Source organism: Hylaeus volcanicus, chromosome 2 (assembly GCF_026283585.1).
Source record: "Hylaeus volcanicus isolate JK05 chromosome 2, UHH_iyHylVolc1.0_haploid, whole genome shotgun sequence".
In the NCBI taxonomy this organism is placed as follows: Eukaryota; Metazoa; Arthropoda; class Insecta; order Hymenoptera; family Colletidae; genus Hylaeus; species Hylaeus volcanicus.
The window spans coordinates 21,481,053-21,501,747 of NC_071977.1; the positions used below are offsets into that span (position 1 = coordinate 21,481,053).

General features: G+C 31.8%; 2 protein-coding genes across 5 annotated transcripts; both read left to right on the plus strand.

The window, feature by feature from the left end:
• The first annotated feature begins 157 nt into the window (after positions 1–157).
• On the plus strand, positions 158–1,939 carry LOC128884922 (PCI domain-containing protein 2). Of its 2 annotated transcripts, XM_054138615.1 has the most exons (5): positions 158–329; positions 396–437; positions 525–646; positions 730–1,211; positions 1,275–1,939. In XM_054138615.1, the coding sequence occupies exons 1-5, from the start codon at positions 309–311 to the stop codon at positions 1,787–1,789; spliced, it is 1,182 nt and encodes a 393-aa protein (XP_053994590.1). In that variant the 5' UTR covers positions 158–308; the 3' UTR covers positions 1,790–1,939. The 2 variants fall into 2 exon arrangements, with proteins under 2 accessions (XP_053994590.1, XP_053994591.1); XM_054138616.1 differs by lacking the exons at positions 158–329; positions 396–437 and having other exon boundaries at positions 525–629.
• Positions 1,940–2,075: 136 nt separating this feature from the next.
• Positions 2,076–19,627, plus strand: LOC128884921 (epidermal growth factor receptor substrate 15-like 1). 3 transcript variants are annotated; one of them, XM_054138612.1, is made up of 14 exons: positions 2,076–2,347; positions 2,781–2,825; positions 2,941–3,174; positions 3,254–3,526; positions 3,619–3,828; positions 3,903–4,060; positions 4,137–4,296; positions 7,178–7,423; positions 9,061–9,123; positions 9,880–10,223; positions 10,313–10,502; positions 10,587–10,706; positions 10,890–11,204; positions 12,050–19,627. In XM_054138612.1, the coding sequence occupies exons 1-14, from the start codon at positions 2,321–2,323 to the stop codon at positions 12,770–12,772; spliced, it is 3,108 nt and encodes a 1,035-aa protein (XP_053994587.1). In that variant the 5' UTR covers positions 2,076–2,320; the 3' UTR covers positions 12,773–19,627. The 3 variants fall into 3 exon arrangements, with proteins under 3 accessions (XP_053994587.1, XP_053994589.1, XP_053994588.1); XM_054138614.1 differs by having other exon boundaries at positions 12,012–12,193; XM_054138613.1 differs by lacking the exon at positions 9,061–9,123.
• Positions 19,628–20,695: the final 1,068 nt, after the last annotated feature.

A 20,695-nucleotide genomic window follows, 5' to 3' on the forward strand; every position in this document is an offset into this window, starting at 1 on the left:
TGAATGAAGTATAGATTATTTAAATTTATATTTATTTAGTTTCTTTATTTAATAATTAGTGAATTCAGTGATTATACATAAATTATGTAAAATTTGTTTTTATTTCTCTAGTAAACGGACAATTTACCATTTTGTTACTAGACACAGATCGTAGAGACATCTGTTAAAATAAGGAACTGCTGTTTTGAATTTATATTAATTTATTGTATGGTTATAGCAATGTTTATGAACCTGTTTGTTCTCAAAGTACTACTATAAAAATATACCTTTGAAATAAATCATTATTAAATTTATCTATTGATATTATCATGGATTCGTACATAATACAGGTAATTTGTTATAATATTCAATTGTGTAAAGAAAGGATGTTAAATTTAAGGTTATATTTCGAATAGGTCAGACGTATGTGGTTAAATCAGGATGGAGATTCTTTAGCGGTAAATAATACGTATTCTTACTCAATTTTAAATTATGTAAAAATATGAGTAATACATGTCCATTGTAAATGACGTTTTTTTTTAAAGGATTTACTATCTTTGAGACATAGCCATGTCTCAATTCCTCAAATGGTATCTGAAACTGCGATGAAAAAAGTAATGGAACATTTATCTGCCCCCCTCGATGACTTGGTACTTTACCACTTAAAGTAACCGAATGTCTTTTTTCAAAATGTTATCATAACCATTATAAATGTTATGTAATTTAATACTGTAATATTTATGTTTTTAGAACTATAGTTGCAATGAACAAGGATGATCCATTGGCTATGTATAATTATCAAAGTTCCGCAGTGCAGTCTTTAACAAAGATCCTTCAAATACAAAAAGAAGAGAACTGGATGTTACCTGTTATGAATGTGATGTGTTTAGAATTAAGACTGTTGGCAGTGTGTGCTGAAAATACAAAGACCAATAAAAGTATGAAACCTGGAGAAATCTTAGAAAAGTGTGCAGATTGTCTAATGGGCTGCTTTCGAGTATGTGCTTGCGATAACCGCAGTTCAGAAGATGACACAAAAAGATGGGGAATGCTGACATTAGTTAATCAGTTATTGAAGATTTACTTTAGAATTAACAAACTTCACTTGTGTAGGCCTTTGATAAGGGCAATAGAGTCATCTCCATACAAAGCTCATTTTGCATTGGCACAACAAATTACTTATAAATTTTTTGTGGGACGTAAGGCAATGTTTGATAGCGACTACAAAGCTGGTAAATATAATTTGTTTATTTTATTCGATAATTTATTTACCAATTAGTGTTACTATGTTTCAGCTGATGAACACCTGACTTATGCATTTGAACATTGTCATAAACAATCATCAAAAAACAAACGATTAATTTTGACATATCTTGTACCAGTAAAGATGTTATTAGGATACATGCCGAAACATAGCTTGTTAGAAAAGTATAATTTAATGGAATTCTGGGAATTAATGGAAGCTGTTAAAAAAGGAGATTTACGTAATCTTGAGAAAGTGATGGATAAACATGAATCATTCTTTATAGGAGCTGGAATATACTTAATTGTGGAGAAATTGAAAATTATAGCTTACAGAAATTTATTTAAAAAAGTATATTTAGTGCTGAATATACATCAGATTCCAATTCAAAGCTTACTATTGGCTCTGCAGATGCACGGGATCGAGGATATTGATATGGATGAAGTAGAGTGCATTGTTGCAAACTTAATATACGAAGGAAAAATTAAAGGATACATATCTCATCAACATAAGAAGCTGGTCATCTCTAAACAAAATCCCTTCCCTCGACTTTCAACGATACCTTAATCATTATTGATTTATTTATTTATGTATTTTTAATTAATAAGTTAAAGTTCTGTAACATTGTTACTTTTCAAAACTTTACTTACAAGAAAGTGATAATTAATTATATGTAATTGTATATAAATACATTAAATGAAATTGTCTTAAAGAATACCTTTCCTTGAAATCTGTTAAAAAATTTGTATACGAATATTAGCAAACTCAATATACCAGCAAAAGATAAATTCTGTTTGAATGCTAGTTTGATTGCACTATGCGCATGAAGTCTAGTTTGCATGATTATCGTTGGTGTAAAGGAGGTGGAACATAAGACGAGAATCGAGTGCGACGAGCGGCAGAACTGTTTCGTACTGGTGATTGATAATTTTCTGTCGCTCTAGTCATACATTCGAATTGTTCGACAAAGAAATACGATTGTAGTGTTCTGTTGGTGCATTTAGGAATAAAAATTCATCTACAAAATGCTAAGTAAAATTGTTAATATGACACTATCGATTCACAGCGTGATTGGTTAAGCCAGTGTTCAATGCAAGTATGGCCGCCCTGCCATCACCCACGCAGGTATATCGTAATTTTTATAATTCTATCATGATATAATATTCGATATGTCGTGTTTGTTCTCAGACAGATCTCTTTTAAAATTAATTTTTATTTTGTGCAAGAATAATGTTACTTTTGTAATACGTATCTTCAATGTTCTTATACTTATGTCGATTGCTTTGACTTCTTTGACAGTACAAATAATCTTTCAGTATATCCACAATAAATGTATTATTTCTTACGCATTTCATCATAGATTTATAACGTAATCATTGTAAACGGTATGCTATAAAATATATTAGTCCGATATTAAAACATCTATCTATACATTTGGAAATGTCAGTTACGATAGGCCGCACATTTCCGGCAGTTAAAATTTGTATCTACTAATATCTTGTAACACGTTATAATTTATAATGCGATATTAATGAATATAATGAATTTGTTTTTACAGGTGGCTGGAAGCCATACTGTTATATATGAAGCCTATTATAATCAGGTATATCTTAATTATCTTGACAAAGCACTTACTTATCCATTATCAAATTTAGATGGCTATAGATTAGAATCGAAACGATAGAGTAGGAGGGAAATGTATTAAATTATATTTAAAGGTTGATCCACATGGATATGGACGAATCGGTGCAATGGAAGCTGCGAGATTTCTTAAGAAATCCCAGCTGAGCGATAAAGTGTTAAGTCAAATATGGGACATGGCAGATCCGCAATCTCGTGGATCTTTAGATAAATCTGGTCTTTTCGTTGCTTTGAAACTTTGTGCATTGGCGCAAGCAGGAAGGGACGTTAGTATGTCGAATTTAAGTATGGAATTGCCTCCTCCAAAGATGGTAAAGTATTGTGATATCTAAAGAAATAAGAAATAAATTTTTATTATTACTTTTATCATCTACTATTGTATACTTTTAGGGTGATATTCCTGTAATATCTCAGAAAAATGTAGTTAATAATTTGCCAGTAATAACATCTGTCAATAATGGAGATTGGTCTATCAAACCTTCGGAGAGAGCAAAATATGATCAACTTTTTGATAGTTTGCAACCTGCAAATGGATATATACCTGGGAATAAAGTTAAAGGTGTTCTTATGGATAGTAAGCTTCCTCTGGATACACTTGGAACGATTTGGGACCTTGCAGATATGGATAAGGATGGTATGCTGGATAGACATGAATTTGTTGTTGTAAGTACTTATTTATGTATGTATATTAAGTATGCATGTGTTTGTATTATTTTTTAAGAATATTTAAGAATATAAATTTTTTTATTATGCAGGCTATGCATCTAGTATATAAAGCTTTAGAGAAATATGCGATACCAAGTGTACTTCCACCAGAATTAATGCCACCTGGGAAAAGAAAAGATATTACCATACCAGTATCAAAATCTCCTGCACCGATAGGAATGACAACAGCTCCACCACCTATACCACCTTTACCTAATGCATCAGTTGTAAAGAGTATGGCTGGTCTGGATATATCAAAGGTATTTTGCATGTAATGAAATTATAAACATCATTTTTGTAAACTGTATATTGAAAGGGAATATTTATGATACAGACAAATGTGCAGTGGGTAGTTTCTTCTGAAGAACAAATAGCAGCAGATAAATTGTTTTTGCAAGCTGATATGGATATGGATGGATATGTCTCAGGTCTTGAAATCAAAGATGTCTTCCTTCAAAGTGGACTTCCACAGGCTGTATTGGCTGATATATGGTATGCACATTCTTATAATCTTTATTACTGATTATTCATTAGTACAAACTTCGAGCATATATATTTAATATTTCAGGGGTCTCTGTGACACGTGTCAAAGTGGAAAGTTAAATAAGGAACAATTTGCTTTAGCTATGTGGCTTATTAAGCAAAAGCTTAGAGGTGTTGATCCACCTGCAAGTTTGACTCCCGACATGATACCGCCTTCTATGCGAAAACCATCTGATACTGTTGTGGTAAGTAATTTATTTAATTAAAAGAACTTTTGTTTATTATATAATCAATGTACAAGGTACTGTACTTTGTATTGTATATCGTTTCATTTTTAACCATAAATTAATGTATCGTGAAGCGTTTGCGGCCTTGAAATGCTTTCCAAAATACTATTAGAAATACAATAATTATTAAAATTCCACCAATCATAATTGCACTATAATTTACTTGCAATTCTGTTTCTCCTATTACATTTAATTTTATTACTCCAGTAATTTCATCTTTTTGCCAACAACTAGAAAGAAATATCTGTAAATGGAATAGGTTCTTAATTCATTTGTGAAGAATTATTTACCTGTAAATGTTTGTATCTTCAAATTTTAATGATTGAAAGACTATATGCATTTGTGAATCAATATAAATTCTTTTCTGAGATTGGTCTTTAATGATAGCTGGATTTAATACTTTATTGTCCATCTTCCAAGTAATTGGCACATCTGTATTTAAATTTCTGAAAATTTGTTTATATATGTTAGCTTGAAATCCAAGTTTTTAATATATTATTTTACCCTGGACATATAAGTGTTGCTTTCTTTTTAAACTTTTCAAAAATTATTATCCGTGTAACTGGTGGCAAGGGAATGGGCATTCCTTGAACCATAGAATATATGCCAGCGCTATTGTTTGCGCTTTCAAGTATATTTCCTTGTTTATCTCGTACTTCAAATACTACATTTTTCGAACATTTTACCTAAAGTAAAATAATTCAAACTTATTTTACACACATATTTATAATATAATGCTAAATTTTAAATTAAATACTTGCAACCTTAAAAATCGAAAATACCTTGCAATATCGAACCATCAATTCTGTTTTTCTATTTTTAATATCTGGAATGTTCAGAATTTCTTTTGGCAAATACTCACTTTTACATGGTAATTTATTTCTAAATACAGTTAGAGTCATTCTAATTTTATTAACAACACTTTCATCTAAACTGTTGGTTTCAGTTGTTACAGTCTGTTCATCATTTGTAACTAAATATTTTAATATATCATTAGCGTTAATTTTGTAGAAAATTTAATACATGTGATGTATAATTTAAAAAACAATGTACCTTGTCTTTTATAATCTCGTATATTTTGTTCCTCTGTTGTTTCTATTTTTTTATTAATGATGTTTTCCTGTAAAGAAATAGTACAATATCCATAACGATATTTCTTTCCAATTATATTACATGTAGAACATGGAGACCATTTAGTCCATGTTGAGTAAATGATTAAATTGTATTTCGGTATAAGCTGCTTTGGTGTTGCATGAGACATATAAGGTGCTGTTACAGGGTATACAACTTTTATTCCTTGAGAGTCAGTATCAACTGATACATAATAAAATATTGATGATGTATCTCCTAATTTACACCAATACCGACCTGCTTGTTCAGACTGTGAAAAGTGTTATATCATATCATTAGATAAGTTTAATTTTTGTATGTTTATTCATTTAAACAAAATTTATACTTTAATAGTATATATCATTAATATCTTGTCATTAGGGGAAATTAAAATATTGTCTGATTCTTCAATGAGTTTACTGGTTTCATTATTGGCAACCATAGAACTGTTTCCACTAAAGTACCATTCTACATTCTCAATTGTATGTATTTCTATTGGAGAGATGCATATTTGACACTTTAACCTGAAATTTATAGTTTGATAATAGAATATTGTATGATTATAATAAAAGTAACAATTTCTTAATTGTACTTGACTAATGTTCCTTCTAGAGCTATGAGCGCAATTGGTTGCATTGTTTTATCTGACCCAATTTCACTATATGTTTCTTTTAAACATTTATAATATTCCTGCCATAACTGATAATGTATTTCCCTAAGTGTTACATTTGCTCTTGGGTATTCAAATTCATTGATATTGAAAAGAAAGTCACTCCCTTGATATATATAAAATTTTATCAAATTATCTATTTACTATAAAATGCTGTAGTATCATTATGTCAGTGTATTGTATTTACCTTTTTGTTTATTAAGCATTTTGCTTACTTTTTTACGAAGTTCGCCATATTTTTTAAATAAATTTATTCCTAATGGAAAATTCAGTGTTACATTAATTAAAAAATATACAAATAATATCTGTTTTAACTGCATAATATATGTAAGCTAAGCTGCTGTAAGCTTGTTTCATACAATTGTAGTGTCATGAAGTTTGAAATGTAATTTTAAGCTTTTCATTTCTTTTATTGCAATTGATGAAAAACAAATAATACTCAAATGAAGTCATCATGCCAGAGAATTGTAAATGCAATTTAAATGAAATGTCAAATATATGTTCTTTAAGTAAAGAGAAAAATCATAATTTAGGTACTCAAGATTTTGTAAAAATTGTGCCTTGTGCAATAAATTATGACACTCCAGCAGCTGCTTTGAAAAGATTGAAAGCACAGAATGTTGTATTTGTTAAAAAATTACAAAAAGAAGCAAAAATAGCAAGATCAAAATCATTATATGATGCAGATGGTTCTGGAAAAATTAAGCCCAAAACCCGGCGTCAATATATAAAAGAATTTATCATAAATACACTGAATGATAGTGCATTTATTGCTATAGATTAATATAGTATCGAAAATAATACAATACTCAAAAATTGCATGATTATAATTTTTATATATGGTATTTAATTGCTTGCTTCTTGAATTACAATACTGTTTTATTTTATGAATATGAATTATAAGACAAGATTTATACCACATTGTATTTATAAATTTTAAATATTTGGATAAAAAAAGAAAAGATAAAATGTATATTTTACTAATAAATGTTCTATATAATTATATCACTTATAATTTACAATTTTTTTTTTTCTTATAAAACTTACCTTTATGTTTAGGAAAATAACAATATATCTGGCTATTCAAACCCAGAATTAGATATGATAAGTAAAGACATAGCTGAACTTGTGAGAGAAAGGCAAAGCATGGAACAAGACATAGCGCAAAAGGAAGCTGATATCAAGATAAAACGCGGTGAAATTAAGAGCTTGCAGAGTGAATTAGACACGCTTGCTGCTACTTTAAAACAACTCGAAAATCAGAAGGGTGAAGCACAAAAGCGATTGAATGACTTGAAGGCTCAGGTAAAACAAATTTTAACTACTTACTTTAGTTAAGTAATTTGCTTGCTAAATGTGAAGCTTTGCTTTTATTCAACCATAGGAAAACGTGTACCTAAAATATGTGTATGTAGTGCTTTCATTAATATATGAAAATAATTAAATGTATCAAGTTACATCATTTTCAATAATTTAGAAATTAAGAGATTTAATGAAATCTCAAGTGAAGAAGTTAAAAGTGCAAGAAATCATACTGAGTATATTTATGCAGAGTATAAAGTAATGAAAAAGAGTTCTGTTATGTTTTTCTATATTTATTTATTACTTAGCAAGCTTATTTAATGCAAGGTTCATCACAAAATATCTTGTTTAATATGATAATATATTATGTTAATAAGTATTTTATGTCTGTTCTGCAGTTGTTGTATGTGTTTATTGTCTTCATCTAAGGAGGTCTACCTCCTCCCTTCTTTATCTTTCTCCTTTCTTAGCTTATCGCCGCAACTCAGCAACTCCACCATCCTTTCTTTCTTTTTTCCTCTTCCATTCTTAACTTCTTATTTGATCCACCTTTGCTACCCCTACCCTCCTCTTCCGTTGTCTTCCTCGCTATTTATTCGTTTTACTGTTATAGAATAAATTTTTTATGTTTTTATGAAAGCACTATGCTAAGTTAATTTCAGATAATGGTAAAAATGCCGAATAGGGGACCCCGCCCCTATGACCTTGACCTTAACATATGTTGTCAAGGACACCTTCCTTGAGTAACTTTTTCTAATAACTTAACTATACATATATATAACCTATACCACGATTTTTAATCGTGCAGTAAAAAAAGGGTGGTCCGGGGGCTTGCCCCCGGTTTGGGAGTGACCAACGAGCACTGCAGTGTACCACGCAGGTGTATACACGGTTAACCTGAGGGGTGTTTATAGTTTCGTGGGGGTCGAGGGGGCGGAGTCCCCAGGGTCCGGCAAGGGGTTTGTTTTTACATGCTATGTATAGCATGTTCGTATATATAACCTGACCTAACTTACCAACTTTTTTTGTTAATAACTTTTTAATAAGCAGTGAGCAACCGTTGAGTTAATAGAAAAAGGTACTCGGAAGTGTGCCCTTACGTATAAATGTATTTAACATATTTTTTGTATTATTTTATGCACTTTCTCCCTTACATGTGAACGAGTGCGTGTACACATGCGCATGCATGTGTTTCTTGCTGTTTAGTGCATGCCAGGGAACATTTACCCAGAACACAATACAAATCTCCTGGCACATGAAATTTAAATTAAAATTAATTCATTTTATATTTATAAAAATGGACTTTCAGTGCTTTGTTTTAGTAGCACTCTACAGTTTTTACTTGTTTTGTTACATATAAATTATACAGTATTTTCGGTTATTTTAATAAGAATGTAATGGGCTAATGAATTGAACTTTTTATATCATGTAGTGCGTTATAACCAGGAAAGTAAAAATGAATGTATATTATCTGGTGGTATATATGTATTCATGACTTTATCGCTCATTACTTATTTTTTTTATATTATCGAAATTTTATTTTTCGATATTTGAATGTTTATAAATTTACTTTTTAATTTATTTTATGTTACATTCAGTTTTTTTCATTATGATTTAGTTTTATTATGTTTGGCTTGTAGAAGGCTGAAGTAGATAAAGATTTGAGTGAGGTCGAGCAGAAGATTCTTGAGGAACAAAAAAAGGTACATAAATTTCTATTTTAATAAAGGACAGACATGATGGTAATGTACAGATGTCATTTCTTGTCTCTGTGCAATAGAAAGTACAATTACTTACGATTTATGCAAAAGATTTTAATTCCCTATAATCATAGAATAGCATACAAGACAAAGACAATTTCTTGCGAAATAAAAACGTAAGGATAGAAAGACAGAGATTCGTTTTATTTTATTCTTTAGATACATATAAAATAAATAAAATTGTCATGAAAATCAAATACCATTTAACTCCATTGATGTGTGTGTATATGCATATATGGATTTATAAATAAATGATTCAATATTAATACACTACATGTTATTTCATAAAGAGCTTTATTTGTGTCTGTTAGACTTGTATAGATAATGCTAGTGCTTTGTTGCAATGCATGGTAAAATAATTGTAGTATAGATTGCTATCAGAGAAATTGTATCTGCTTGACAATTTTTATTTAAGGCCCTATTCTAGCGACAATATTCAAATTATATTTCGATTTCATAAAATTATTCTGTCAACTTTTATTAATTGGAACTACCATTAATTAACAATTACATAAGTTAGATTTGGGTCTTAAATTTATACAGCTATGTATGATATTTTGTTATAGTTTATATAAAGAGTGATACTTTAATATTCATGTATACTAAATCTAATTTATTAAGTTATATACATATCATGTATCAAAATAATATTTATTATATTTTAATTTATAAATAATACTTTATAATTACTAACAATAGGTCGATAAACTACGACAACAAGCAGAAGAGCAAGAGTCCGTGTTGCGCACTCAAGAAGACGAACTGAACTTTAAACGACAAGAATTGGAAGGCTTGAGACAAGAGGAGCAGCAGTTAGAACAGCAGCAAAACAAAAGCAGGGACCAATTAAATGAACTTACTAAAAATTTGCAAGATACTCAGTTGCAAATTAGTCAAGCGAAAGCAAAAATCACTCATTTGCAAGAACAGCAACGTCAAATGAGCGATGCAATCGCACTTTACGACTCTGCACTTGCTGCAGGGGATGCCACTCTTGTACCTGATACTAGTCTGCAATTTAATCCTGAAATTGAAGATTTAGAGTGCGTATTAGACACATAAATTGCTTATCTAAATTTACAATAAGAATATTATTAAATATTTTAACGCTATTTTATCGAAATCTGTGTAGGTATGAAACAACGACAAACAATGTGGATGAAACAAAAGAACAGAAAGCAGATTCATTCTCTAATGCAAACGGAACGGCAACTATGGATGGTTTTGAACAAGATCCTTTTGCTTCGAATAAAGCCCAAGAAGCATTTAGTGCATCAACACCAGATCCATTTGGAAGTGCATTTCCGTCGCAACCTACTACAGTAAATTCTTTTCTTCAATTTAAGCAACTATTATGCATTGAATCTAATCATAATCTAATAATATAATTTTGTTTGTCATTGCAGGGTGGATTCACATCTGATCCATTTAATGCATTTGATAATAGTAATGTTATAAAGCAGGATCCATTTGATCCATTTGGAGATGGAAAGAAACCTGAGATTAAACCCACAACTGCAACAACAGTAAGTTCTGAAATAATAATTGGAACGGTAACTTATATGAAATTATTAACAATCATTTTAGTTTTAAGGCTAAAAATTTTACAACTAAAATGATTTTTAGTAAGTTCTAAAAGTATCAGAATAATAATGATTAATTACATTATAGAACATAACTGTTAATCAATTTATTTGTTTCTTTTTTAGGCAACAAAGGATCCATTTGGTGATGATCCATTTGCGAATCTTCATGCCCCACCTCGTCCAGAAAGTCCTAGTCCTGCCCTTCCTCCTAAAAAAGCAAAACAACCTCCACCACGACCAGCACCTCCACGGCCTTCTCAAGGACCTACCGGTCCTTTAAGAGCAGCACCAGCACCACCTACTCCTTCCCCTACTCCAGACCCTTTCTCGAATGCTAATTCCGATCCTTTTTCTGCTCAACAAGGAATTATCGATAATAACAACAGTGGTTTCACTTCATCTACTGGATTCGCTGATTTTGCAAATTTTGACTCCAAGGTATGCGTTACTTAGTTTAATCAACTTTTAGAATATGCTTTTATTTTATTAGCAAGTAGAAGAAATATTCGTTCAGTATTACTAATTATAATGCATAATTATTTATTCGTACATAAATAATTTTCTTTTTTTTAAGTGCTCTCACATATCATCCTGGTCATATCCCATCCTTCCCCAGTTTTGCCTTTCTCCAGTACGTTATATATCATTATGTATATTTCAAATACAGCTAGTTTTAACGAGGAATTAAATATATTGGTATGACGGAAATATTATTCCAACCAAGATATTACTAATTTAAATGCTAATGCACTTAAATATATTAATATATCGAAATCTGAAAGGTATTTAATGTTATCAAGCGTCACTCCAATATATTACATTATTATTTGGTAAAATACATTTATATAAAACAAGGATTAATTATATTTTTTGTTTTATATTTAGGTAGAAGCTGCACAATTTTCAGTTTATTCATTGTCCTGGCTCCTGGAGCATGCTGTCTACAAATTAATTTGTTCTATCTTTGTTACAGTATTATATTTTCATTTTTTGATAATGCATGGCAATTATTTAATTATTTAATTATTCATATTCGAAATAAAATGTTAGAGTTACGCCGATCGAGTGTTGCATAATTATGCGATATTTTATTATTCGATAATTATATGAGATCGGTGTGAATTGACTCGAACATTTTAAAATTGAAGTATTTGCAACTCGATAATGTTTCAACAGCAGCTTATGTATGGTCCAGCAGCCTGATGATAACCAGCGATTCTCGCGCTATTGTTTCTACAATTTCAGTAAACGAAAATTTACCAGTTGCAAAAAACCTGCTTCAGCCGGAACCAACACTGAATCGAACAACACCACCCAGACCAACGAGCAGAGCACACACGGTATCGATGGTAACTCCAAAGCTGCCCGACTTCACGGAAGATCCATTTAGGGATTACCGATACGTGGATCCATTTAACATAGCGGATCCATTCGCCGACGACGCTGAAGATTTCAACGCGAACAAGAATAACGAAATGGGTAAGATGGATCCGTTCAGTTATGGAACTTCCTCGGTACTTTCTCGTAAGAATTCTTTCACAAAAGCCTTCGAAACTGATTTCTCAAACACGTTCCCGCTTGCTAAGAATAAAATCGAAAAGGACAATGCTAAATTCGACGCTGACTTTGTGAAAGCGTTCTCCGACGACAACAGAAATATAAAGGTAATCGAGTCCGATGCCTTTCCCAACACCAAGACAAAAACAGTCGACATAGACGAAGCATTTTCAACAAAGAGCGAAAAGTCTGCTAGAAGACAGGGACTAGATTTAGGACTGAGTAAATCTAAAGCTAGTTTCAATGATAAAAAATCGAAAGCCGACCTCGGTAAAATTTGGAACGGTAACAATCCGCCGTTGGCGTTGACCGAAGAGGAACAATTTCTCTGGGCATCCAAAGAGAGCATGAAGTTCGAGGAAGAAAGACGCAGACGCAAGCAGAAGGAAGACGCGGAATTAGCTTTAGCACTTGAACTGAGTAAGAAAGAAAAGTCTGGCAAGTTGTAGAACCTTGGGTACGCGGAACGCATTCATTTCCATTTGTTCAGTTGGAATAGCATATTTTCGGGCACAACGACTTCACGAATCTTGATACGAAATCAGGAACTGGAAGGTATATGATATGTTAAAATTCATACAATCGTAATAAATTGTCGAGATTTCGAGATCCGCACTAATTAAGGCTATAAAGAATATCTGCGAGAACTGCAATTACGTATAATGCTTACTTTTAATACTATTTAGCATATCATAACTGCTGTGAAATGAGAACAGAAAAATATTTAGATGGAATTAGAGGAAGCATACGAATATCCAAATGTTCATAGAGGCATATATATATTATATATATTATTAATCATAAACAAAAAATCGACAAAGCATTTTTCACCATAAGTAATCGGTTCTCGATGTGGCCTTTTCGTTCTTCACTTCGCGTACGATGCATTCGATCACATCCGTAAAACAACTGAAATGTTACTGTATATCATTTGAATGTAAAAATTTATATTGGACCGTGCGCCATTTTCGGCATTCCGGTTTATCCGCAGTGATCGATAAACTTTTGTAAAAAGGTAAAAAAAAAAAAACAAACAAAAATATATTCATTATTGCCTTGCAATATCGAATTCTAAAATAACAACACTTAATATACGCGTAGCTGGTTGTACACTTATCGCTAAACGTAAATTAGCAATGTATAAAGGCAAAAATGTAATGGCAGATTTCATTGGATTGACAATAAAACGTTGTGTACACGAATTCCGTGAGTTTAAAGCGTGGGGAATAGTAATTAAACGGCGAATTCGTTGAAACGGAAGAATGAACTACTCAGCGTCGTTATTGTAAAACGCACTTTCAGCTATACGTCTGTACATTCGCGAATAGCATGCGGAGTAACGTTTCTGTTTGCTGTTTAATATTGCACCCGTAACGACGCTACAATGTATAACACCGTCTGAACTCGACATGTCTTCAGCAGTATTCGTCGCGATCATGAAGATATGAAAAGAAACCTCCGAACTATATAAATGTTAATAAGTAGAAGTACGGATTAAAACGTAACTTATGAAATTTACCGAAGTCATCGTCACACGCTAAACATGCTTTCGAACACTATGATCGTGTGTAAGGAAAATTTCAATCGTTATTAGGTTTTTATCACAAGTTGCGAGACACGTGTTCCCTTGAAGATGTGATTACGAAAGGTAATGAAAAGGTTTATTTTTTATCAAATCCGGATTCGATGAACAGATGAATGAAAAAAAGAGAAAAGGAGGTGAGAATAATAAACGACTGTATCAATATGTTAACAGTAAGCGAACCGTTCTAAATAATGTTTGCGTAAATGCCGTATAATTCAGCCTTCGGTCTCAGTACGTCCCAAAGAATAAGGTGTTCAAATGAAGCGTAGCTCCGTGTTTGTCCCCGAGATCATGCGTCGCGTGGAATCTTTGAAATCAAACACAAAGGGCCGCGTCTATGTTTATTTTACCATTGTATCTTGTAACTTCACAACGACAATGTATTACGCATGGTGTATATTACTATCTGTATTATTTTATCGTGATCATTACGATTGTGTTATTATTGTTATATCGCGATTACTATTATTAATATTATTGATACTATAGCGTCTATGTAAGACACACGTGCTGTCTATATTATTTACCAGTGAACGAAAATAAGTGTACTGTGAAATCGTATTATGTATGTTTCTTCCTTAATTTCTTTGTTTGCGTATTCATTACATATTTTGTCATAATTTCGATCGTCCTTCGAGAACTGCGCGTATGGATCCTAATCGTAGATATACAAACACATACGCGACAGATAATTATCACCCGAATAAATGGAATTACGATGTCACATTTATTTCGAATAATTTAAGAAGGCCTCTCTTTGCCCAACAAATTTATAATTTGTCTTTTTGTTCCATTCGAGCGTTCTACTCATCGCAATGGCATTGTAGATTGTTTTTTTTTAAATTGAAATTGAAATGAGCTTTCACTGTTGGCACCATTAGATTCTTTATTTCTAAAAACAGAATGTTTGATAAATCATTCAAGTTATAATGTGAGCAAATTTATTTGCCAGCATTCTTTTCTCTTTTTATTAAAAGAACGAAATTGTGTCAGCGTATACCTAAAATCACTGAGTTACAATTTAATGTTTCAAATTTCTTGACTTTTTAGAAAAAATTTTTCCATGTACTAATTTGTAATTGTATTCATTCGATTGTAGTTGGTAAGATGGAGAACATTCGAATTATCTATAATTTTATTATGATAGTTTCGCTTTTGATGAATTTTCTTATGCAATGTATTTACGTCGTTAACATGCAGAAATCGATAATACTATAATCGCGAGAAAGACATGTAAGTACACGGAGGAAACCGAAGTATGTACGCAAAATACTGATTAGCGTGTTTAGAAAGCGTTAGAAAATACGATTGCGACATGTTTAGACTTCACATAAGTAGAAAATGGTGTACTCCGTTTTGATTGTTCTGTTAACACTTATAGGACGACGAGTTTACGTAAACTTTTGTAATTTACAATATTGAATCTGTATTTGACTGTGTTAAAAATTTGTTACTTTCGTATTAATGAAAGTGTAATTATACTCGAGTTTATTTCCGAATTATTAATATAAACAAGAAAAGAATATCTCGTCCATTAAGTTTTAACAATGCGTATTGAAATTGTATTAGATAATCCAAACTGCGACGATATTAATATCAATACTGATAAAACGAACTTCGATAACACCGTTGTTACCAATGTACAGGTGTGTAAAATGGACGAAAAATATCATTTAGAAGTTTTCTTTCCTACGCACTACTTTTATTTATTCGAGGCAATTGCGTGTCCCTTTTAGGAAGCTGTAAGAAAAAGCCAGATGTTCAATGCGAATTCATTCATCAATAACATTGTGTTTATTTACTTGAAACTTTTCCTCTTAAAATGCATTCGAAACGATACACGCGATATATGTACAATTCTTCATTGTGCGATGTGCCCTTTCATATTGTATTATATTAAATTCATTCGTAATACGTTAACAATAAGTCATTCATTATATGTACGGAATTACACGAATCAAAATTCAATTCTACGATTTCGTTTTATAATATATACCATTGCATTCAAATTTTTTTTTTCATTTTTTTTTTGTAATTTTCATAGCAAGCACCGTATTTAAATACTTGTACAGTACATGATCATTTCTTTTTCGTCTTTAATGTCATGTTCTAGTTCAAAGGAAAGAATTTTTACGTGAATAAACATTGGTAAGAGTGGCAAAGGCGTATCCGAATTAAGAAAATGTACGTGATGCGTAATCCTATACTAAAATTGTTATGTTCAGATACAGATAACACGAGTTTGCAAGTAACCTGTGATACGAGTTGTACGTAAACTTACTGGAATCTGGAATTGCGTATAGTGTACTGTGTACAAAGGATAAACAGATTCTTTTTTTATATTATATATACAGATAGTCGGTACAGGTATTAGTAATTAGAATGATAAACGCGTCGCCTTTAGATTTAGGTCTTCTTCTGTATACAAACTTAATTGAATTCTTATTTCTATATTTTCAAACGAGACTGCATTGGTTTATCATACATACATTGTCGACATTTTTATACGGAAGTGCTTTCAACTTCAATCATGTATATTTCAGTTAATATTCAATTTTATTTCAACTTTGTACGATTACTTTGAATTACGAATTTTTATGTGAGAATTTAAATCAGATGGCGAAACTTATATTATTCCTAATAATAATGCCTGTACCGATTAATTATGTATTTAATTTGATTTTTTTCACTCACAAGCATTAATTGTAATTTCACTTTTTGTATGTCAATGATTAGAAGATCGAAGAGCACAGAATCGATGAGGGTGTTACAGCGATGCTTTGTTAATTTTAAGCCACCGATTTTCCCAGTAGTAATTACAAAAACCGTCGTCGTATCGCTTTGTTCTCTGTGTGTAATCGTAATCAACGAGCCGTGTAAAGAATGGAACGAGTCTAACAATACTCATAAAGCAGCGTCAGGCACAATTTTATTCAGTTAACGAATAATATCTATGAACGAGAAATAAGTCTTTATTCGTCAACGATGAATAAGATTTCATTCGAATAAAAATTTGCAGATGAGCGAATGAATATTCACTCGTTATTCAAATAAGTATACAGTCGAGTACGAAGTATTACAAGCTGTTTTCTTAGAAACTTATGAAGACATCGACTTTATTTTTAGAAACCAGTTATCAAGATATCAAATTTAATTTTACAAAAGCAATTGTCAGGATATCAAATTCAGTTTCACCGAGGCTATCCAAATAACATATAATTAATATCATCTTCTGTGCCATTTAACCACAGTGAAAATGAATTCGATATCTTCATTAGTTTCTAAGAAAAGAGCTCTTAACACTTTATCAACAACTTGTGTACTCGAATAATAGCAGACGAACATTTTCTTACCTTTTATTCGTTGTTCAAAAGTTTAGTGGATGGAAAAATTCAAAATGTTTTGCCTATTCGGATTTAAAGAACTTTATTTATACAAGTTCTTCTATTTGTTTAATTTATTAAGCGTAGAAATTAATTCTGTGTCTCTCTATATACAATTGTTATATATAACTCTAGTTTAAACAGATATATTTACTAATTATAGTACATTAAAATAGGAATCTTTTATAGGAACTTGATGCCCATTACAATGTATTTATACATGTACATATATTCATTGTAATGGAGACCAGGTACAGAAATTTATTAATTTAACATACAAGAACAAAATGACAATTGAATATTTTTACTCAGACTAACGTTACAAATGATTGAATATAAATCCACAGAATTAATTTCAACGCTTAATATTTCTCTATCGGCAAATTGCAGTTTGTCGACAGTTATTATGTTCCTTTATTCGTTGCCTGTATCGTAGCAGACCTTGACTAATTTAATTCAATATATTTGCTCAACGTCTAAGTACTTCTTAAGATATTCTTTATTTCGCTACCACATAAGGACGATGTAACAAGTTGTTCGTTTCCGTGCTGCGACGAATGACGAATCGAGTCGGGGATTCGATCATATCGCGATTAGGGTTGCCAGCTTTTCGTATTAGCAAGGCCAGAGATTACTTGTAAAAGAATCGTAAGACTGGTAATAGAGTGCAGCGAACTATCTGTCTATATGTGTAGCGTTTATATTATCACCTTTTATAATGTATTCACTCCATTTGTTTGTGCGATAGCTTGAATTTATTTAGGATCAGACGTCGAAGACTTCATCTGTAAGATACGAAGTGTCCAGACGAAATTTAGAGGAAAGAGGTGGCAACCCTATTCGAAATCACATACTGAACACTCAGATATATTCCTATATGCTACGTACTTTGTTAAGCGATAACGAAGATTCATATTCTCGAGCGCCCGAAAACTAATTTACCAATATCACTCGTTAAAGCTCGTGCTGAATGAACACGTTCGCACCAAATACCATTTTTTTTATCCTAATGTATAATCATTATCAATGATTTTTCACCGGTTTCGAGACTTCAATACTTCACGAAATACGCGTTATCTTCGTTCCAACGATTACGAAAACGTTTTCTCCGATAAATCAATTCAATTGTCTATTTCATCGTCGTTATTTTATCCTTCTTATCATTCCATCGATTTACGGTAACTATTTCCTGTCAAAATGCGTTTGATTGTATTTTACATTACACGATTGCAGTTCGACGAGAAATATTCGAATGTTCAGTCGATCTTTTCGAATTGGATACACGCTTGCATGTACAAAGCAAATTAATTTTTTTATGTGAAAACTTGTATATTTTTTTTTTCATGATAAGATAGATAAAACCTTCGATGAGTTTGTCTATACAAATGCTATTTTATTATGGATAAAAATATTAGGGGTAGACATTGATACTGTGCCTCTATATTCATTTATTCATAACTTTAGTTTAAACAGATATACAGGGTGTCCCAAAAATGTTGTAACACATTGAAAGAGGTGGTTCGGGCGGTGATTTGAAACATCTTTTTCCTTAGCGAAAATGTTATCCGAGGCTTCGTTAAGGAGATATTAACAGAAAACCCCGACCAATCAGAGCGCGCGGATACCGTTGGAGCGATTAGGTGTCCGCGTTCATACGCTACCGCAAGCGCTCCATCGGTATCCGCGCGCTCTGATTGGTCGGGGTTTTCTGTTAATATATCTCCTCAACGAAGCCTCGGACAACATTTTCGCTAAGGAAAAAGTTGTTTCAAATCACCTCCCGAACCACCCCTTTCAAGGTGTTACGACATTTTTGGGACACCCTGTATTTACTCCTCATTTTGGTAAATTAAAATACAAACCTAAGTTCTCAACCTGCTGGTCATTGCAATGCATCCAGACAAACTTTAGTTGCCATTCAATTTTGCTTATTGCTACTTTTCTACAATCACTGTAACTATCGAGCGCGCTTGTAATTGTGATTGAATATAAAGGTACAGAATTCATTTCTACGCCTAATATATAAGGCTTCATTAAAAAAAAATTAATTTGTTTTTTAGATCTCCCCAACCATTTCCTTTATAAACAAATTGTTTACCTTGTACACCTCCCCCCCCCCCCCCTCCCTCCCTCTCCACTCATCACTCGATGAAATAGCGAATTCATAATGCATACATTTTGTTAAACGTGGCCGAACCGAACAGCCACACATCAGATATATTGTTCCGATGTTACACGAGTTCTTATAGACATATACGTATATAGAAAATCGTTGGTTTATTATAATACAACCCCTTGTACATAAGTTTAAATATACAAATATCTGGTTCACTATGCATACGTTAACCTCTGTACGATTGTATTCGTTACTCCTCTCCACTTCATTTTTCTCCACAAAGTTTATTTCCGAACATAAATTAGCTTCTTTCCTTTTTAAATGTTCCATTTTTAAAGAGTTCTCACGTCGATGCTTTCGCAAAAGTCTAATATTGTCAAGGCCTCTCAGAGAAGGATCATTGACCTTTCAGAGACTCCTAAATCCTGTCAATGACTTTCATAAAAAAATAAAGTTTGATATATAGATGAGAACTAAAATTTTCGACGAGCGATATTCCTTAATGGTATTTATTTAATTAGGTTAGTATTTGTCGGACAGTTTGCAATGACTCGATAACTAATTGATTCATAATTAGTTTAACAAACTGTTAAAATAATGGTACAGTAATGCCAACTAATTTAACAGCTCCATATCTAAGGCAGTATCTGCTAGATGAACGCTATGGTTACCCAGTTGTTTAACCATTTGCGGACGGGAGCATTTTTAAGTTTAACACAGCGAATGCGAGTAATATTATTTATTGAACCCTTTGCATCCAAAGTATTTCTTTTTGACTCGACTATATCAAAAGATTATGTTAACCAAGAATCGGATGCATAATTGCCTCGGAGGAATAAGCAGTACCATAATTGCTAAAAATGATAGATTATTATTCATAACATTCATTGCATTCATATTTTACTATATAAAAACCGACTCTGTAGGCTGTGGCTATATTATAAAAGCATGAACGCCAGTTGATACAAAAATGTTATCGTCAACTAGCGGCGGCGACCGAACTAATTTTTCACATATAGTCACATTTTTTTTCTTTTCTTTGCATATTCATATAATTTTACATCGTAATTACCATAAATGAACGTCTAATTGTTGATTTATATATTAATAATTGATGTCAAGTTTTTAAATAAATAAAAATACCGAAAAATGGGGCGCCATCTCTCGGCAAACAGCTTAAGTATATCGTGAAATAGTTTGAACCTTGTGCCGCTAGATGACACTACAAACATGAAAAATTAAAAACACAAATTCTCTACTTTCCTCTGCATATAAATGTAATTTTGCA

What these genes read in the sequence shown, in the direction of transcription:
- LOC128884921 (XM_054138612.1), top strand. Translation starts at nt 2,321, where the DNA reads ATGGCCGCCCTGCCATCACCCACGCAG. An exon ending in AACCATCTGATACTGTTGTG is followed by an intron (nt 4,297 to 7,177) that starts GTAAGTAATTTA and finishes CTTTATGTTTAG; the next exon opens with GAAAATAACAATATATCTGG. An exon ending in TTGCAAATTTTGACTCCAAG is followed by an intron (nt 11,205 to 12,049) that starts GTATGCGTTACT and finishes AACCTGCTTCAG; the next exon opens with CCGGAACCAACACTGAATCG.
- LOC128884922 (XM_054138615.1), top strand. Translation starts at nt 309, where the DNA reads ATGGATTCGTACATAATACAG. An exon ending in TTGGTACTTTACCACTTAAA is followed by an intron (nt 647 to 729) that starts GTAACCGAATGT and finishes TTATGTTTTTAG; the next exon opens with AACTATAGTTGCAATGAACA. An exon ending in TGATAGCGACTACAAAGCTG is followed by an intron (nt 1,212 to 1,274) that starts GTAAATATAATT and finishes ACTATGTTTCAG; the next exon opens with CTGATGAACACCTGACTTAT.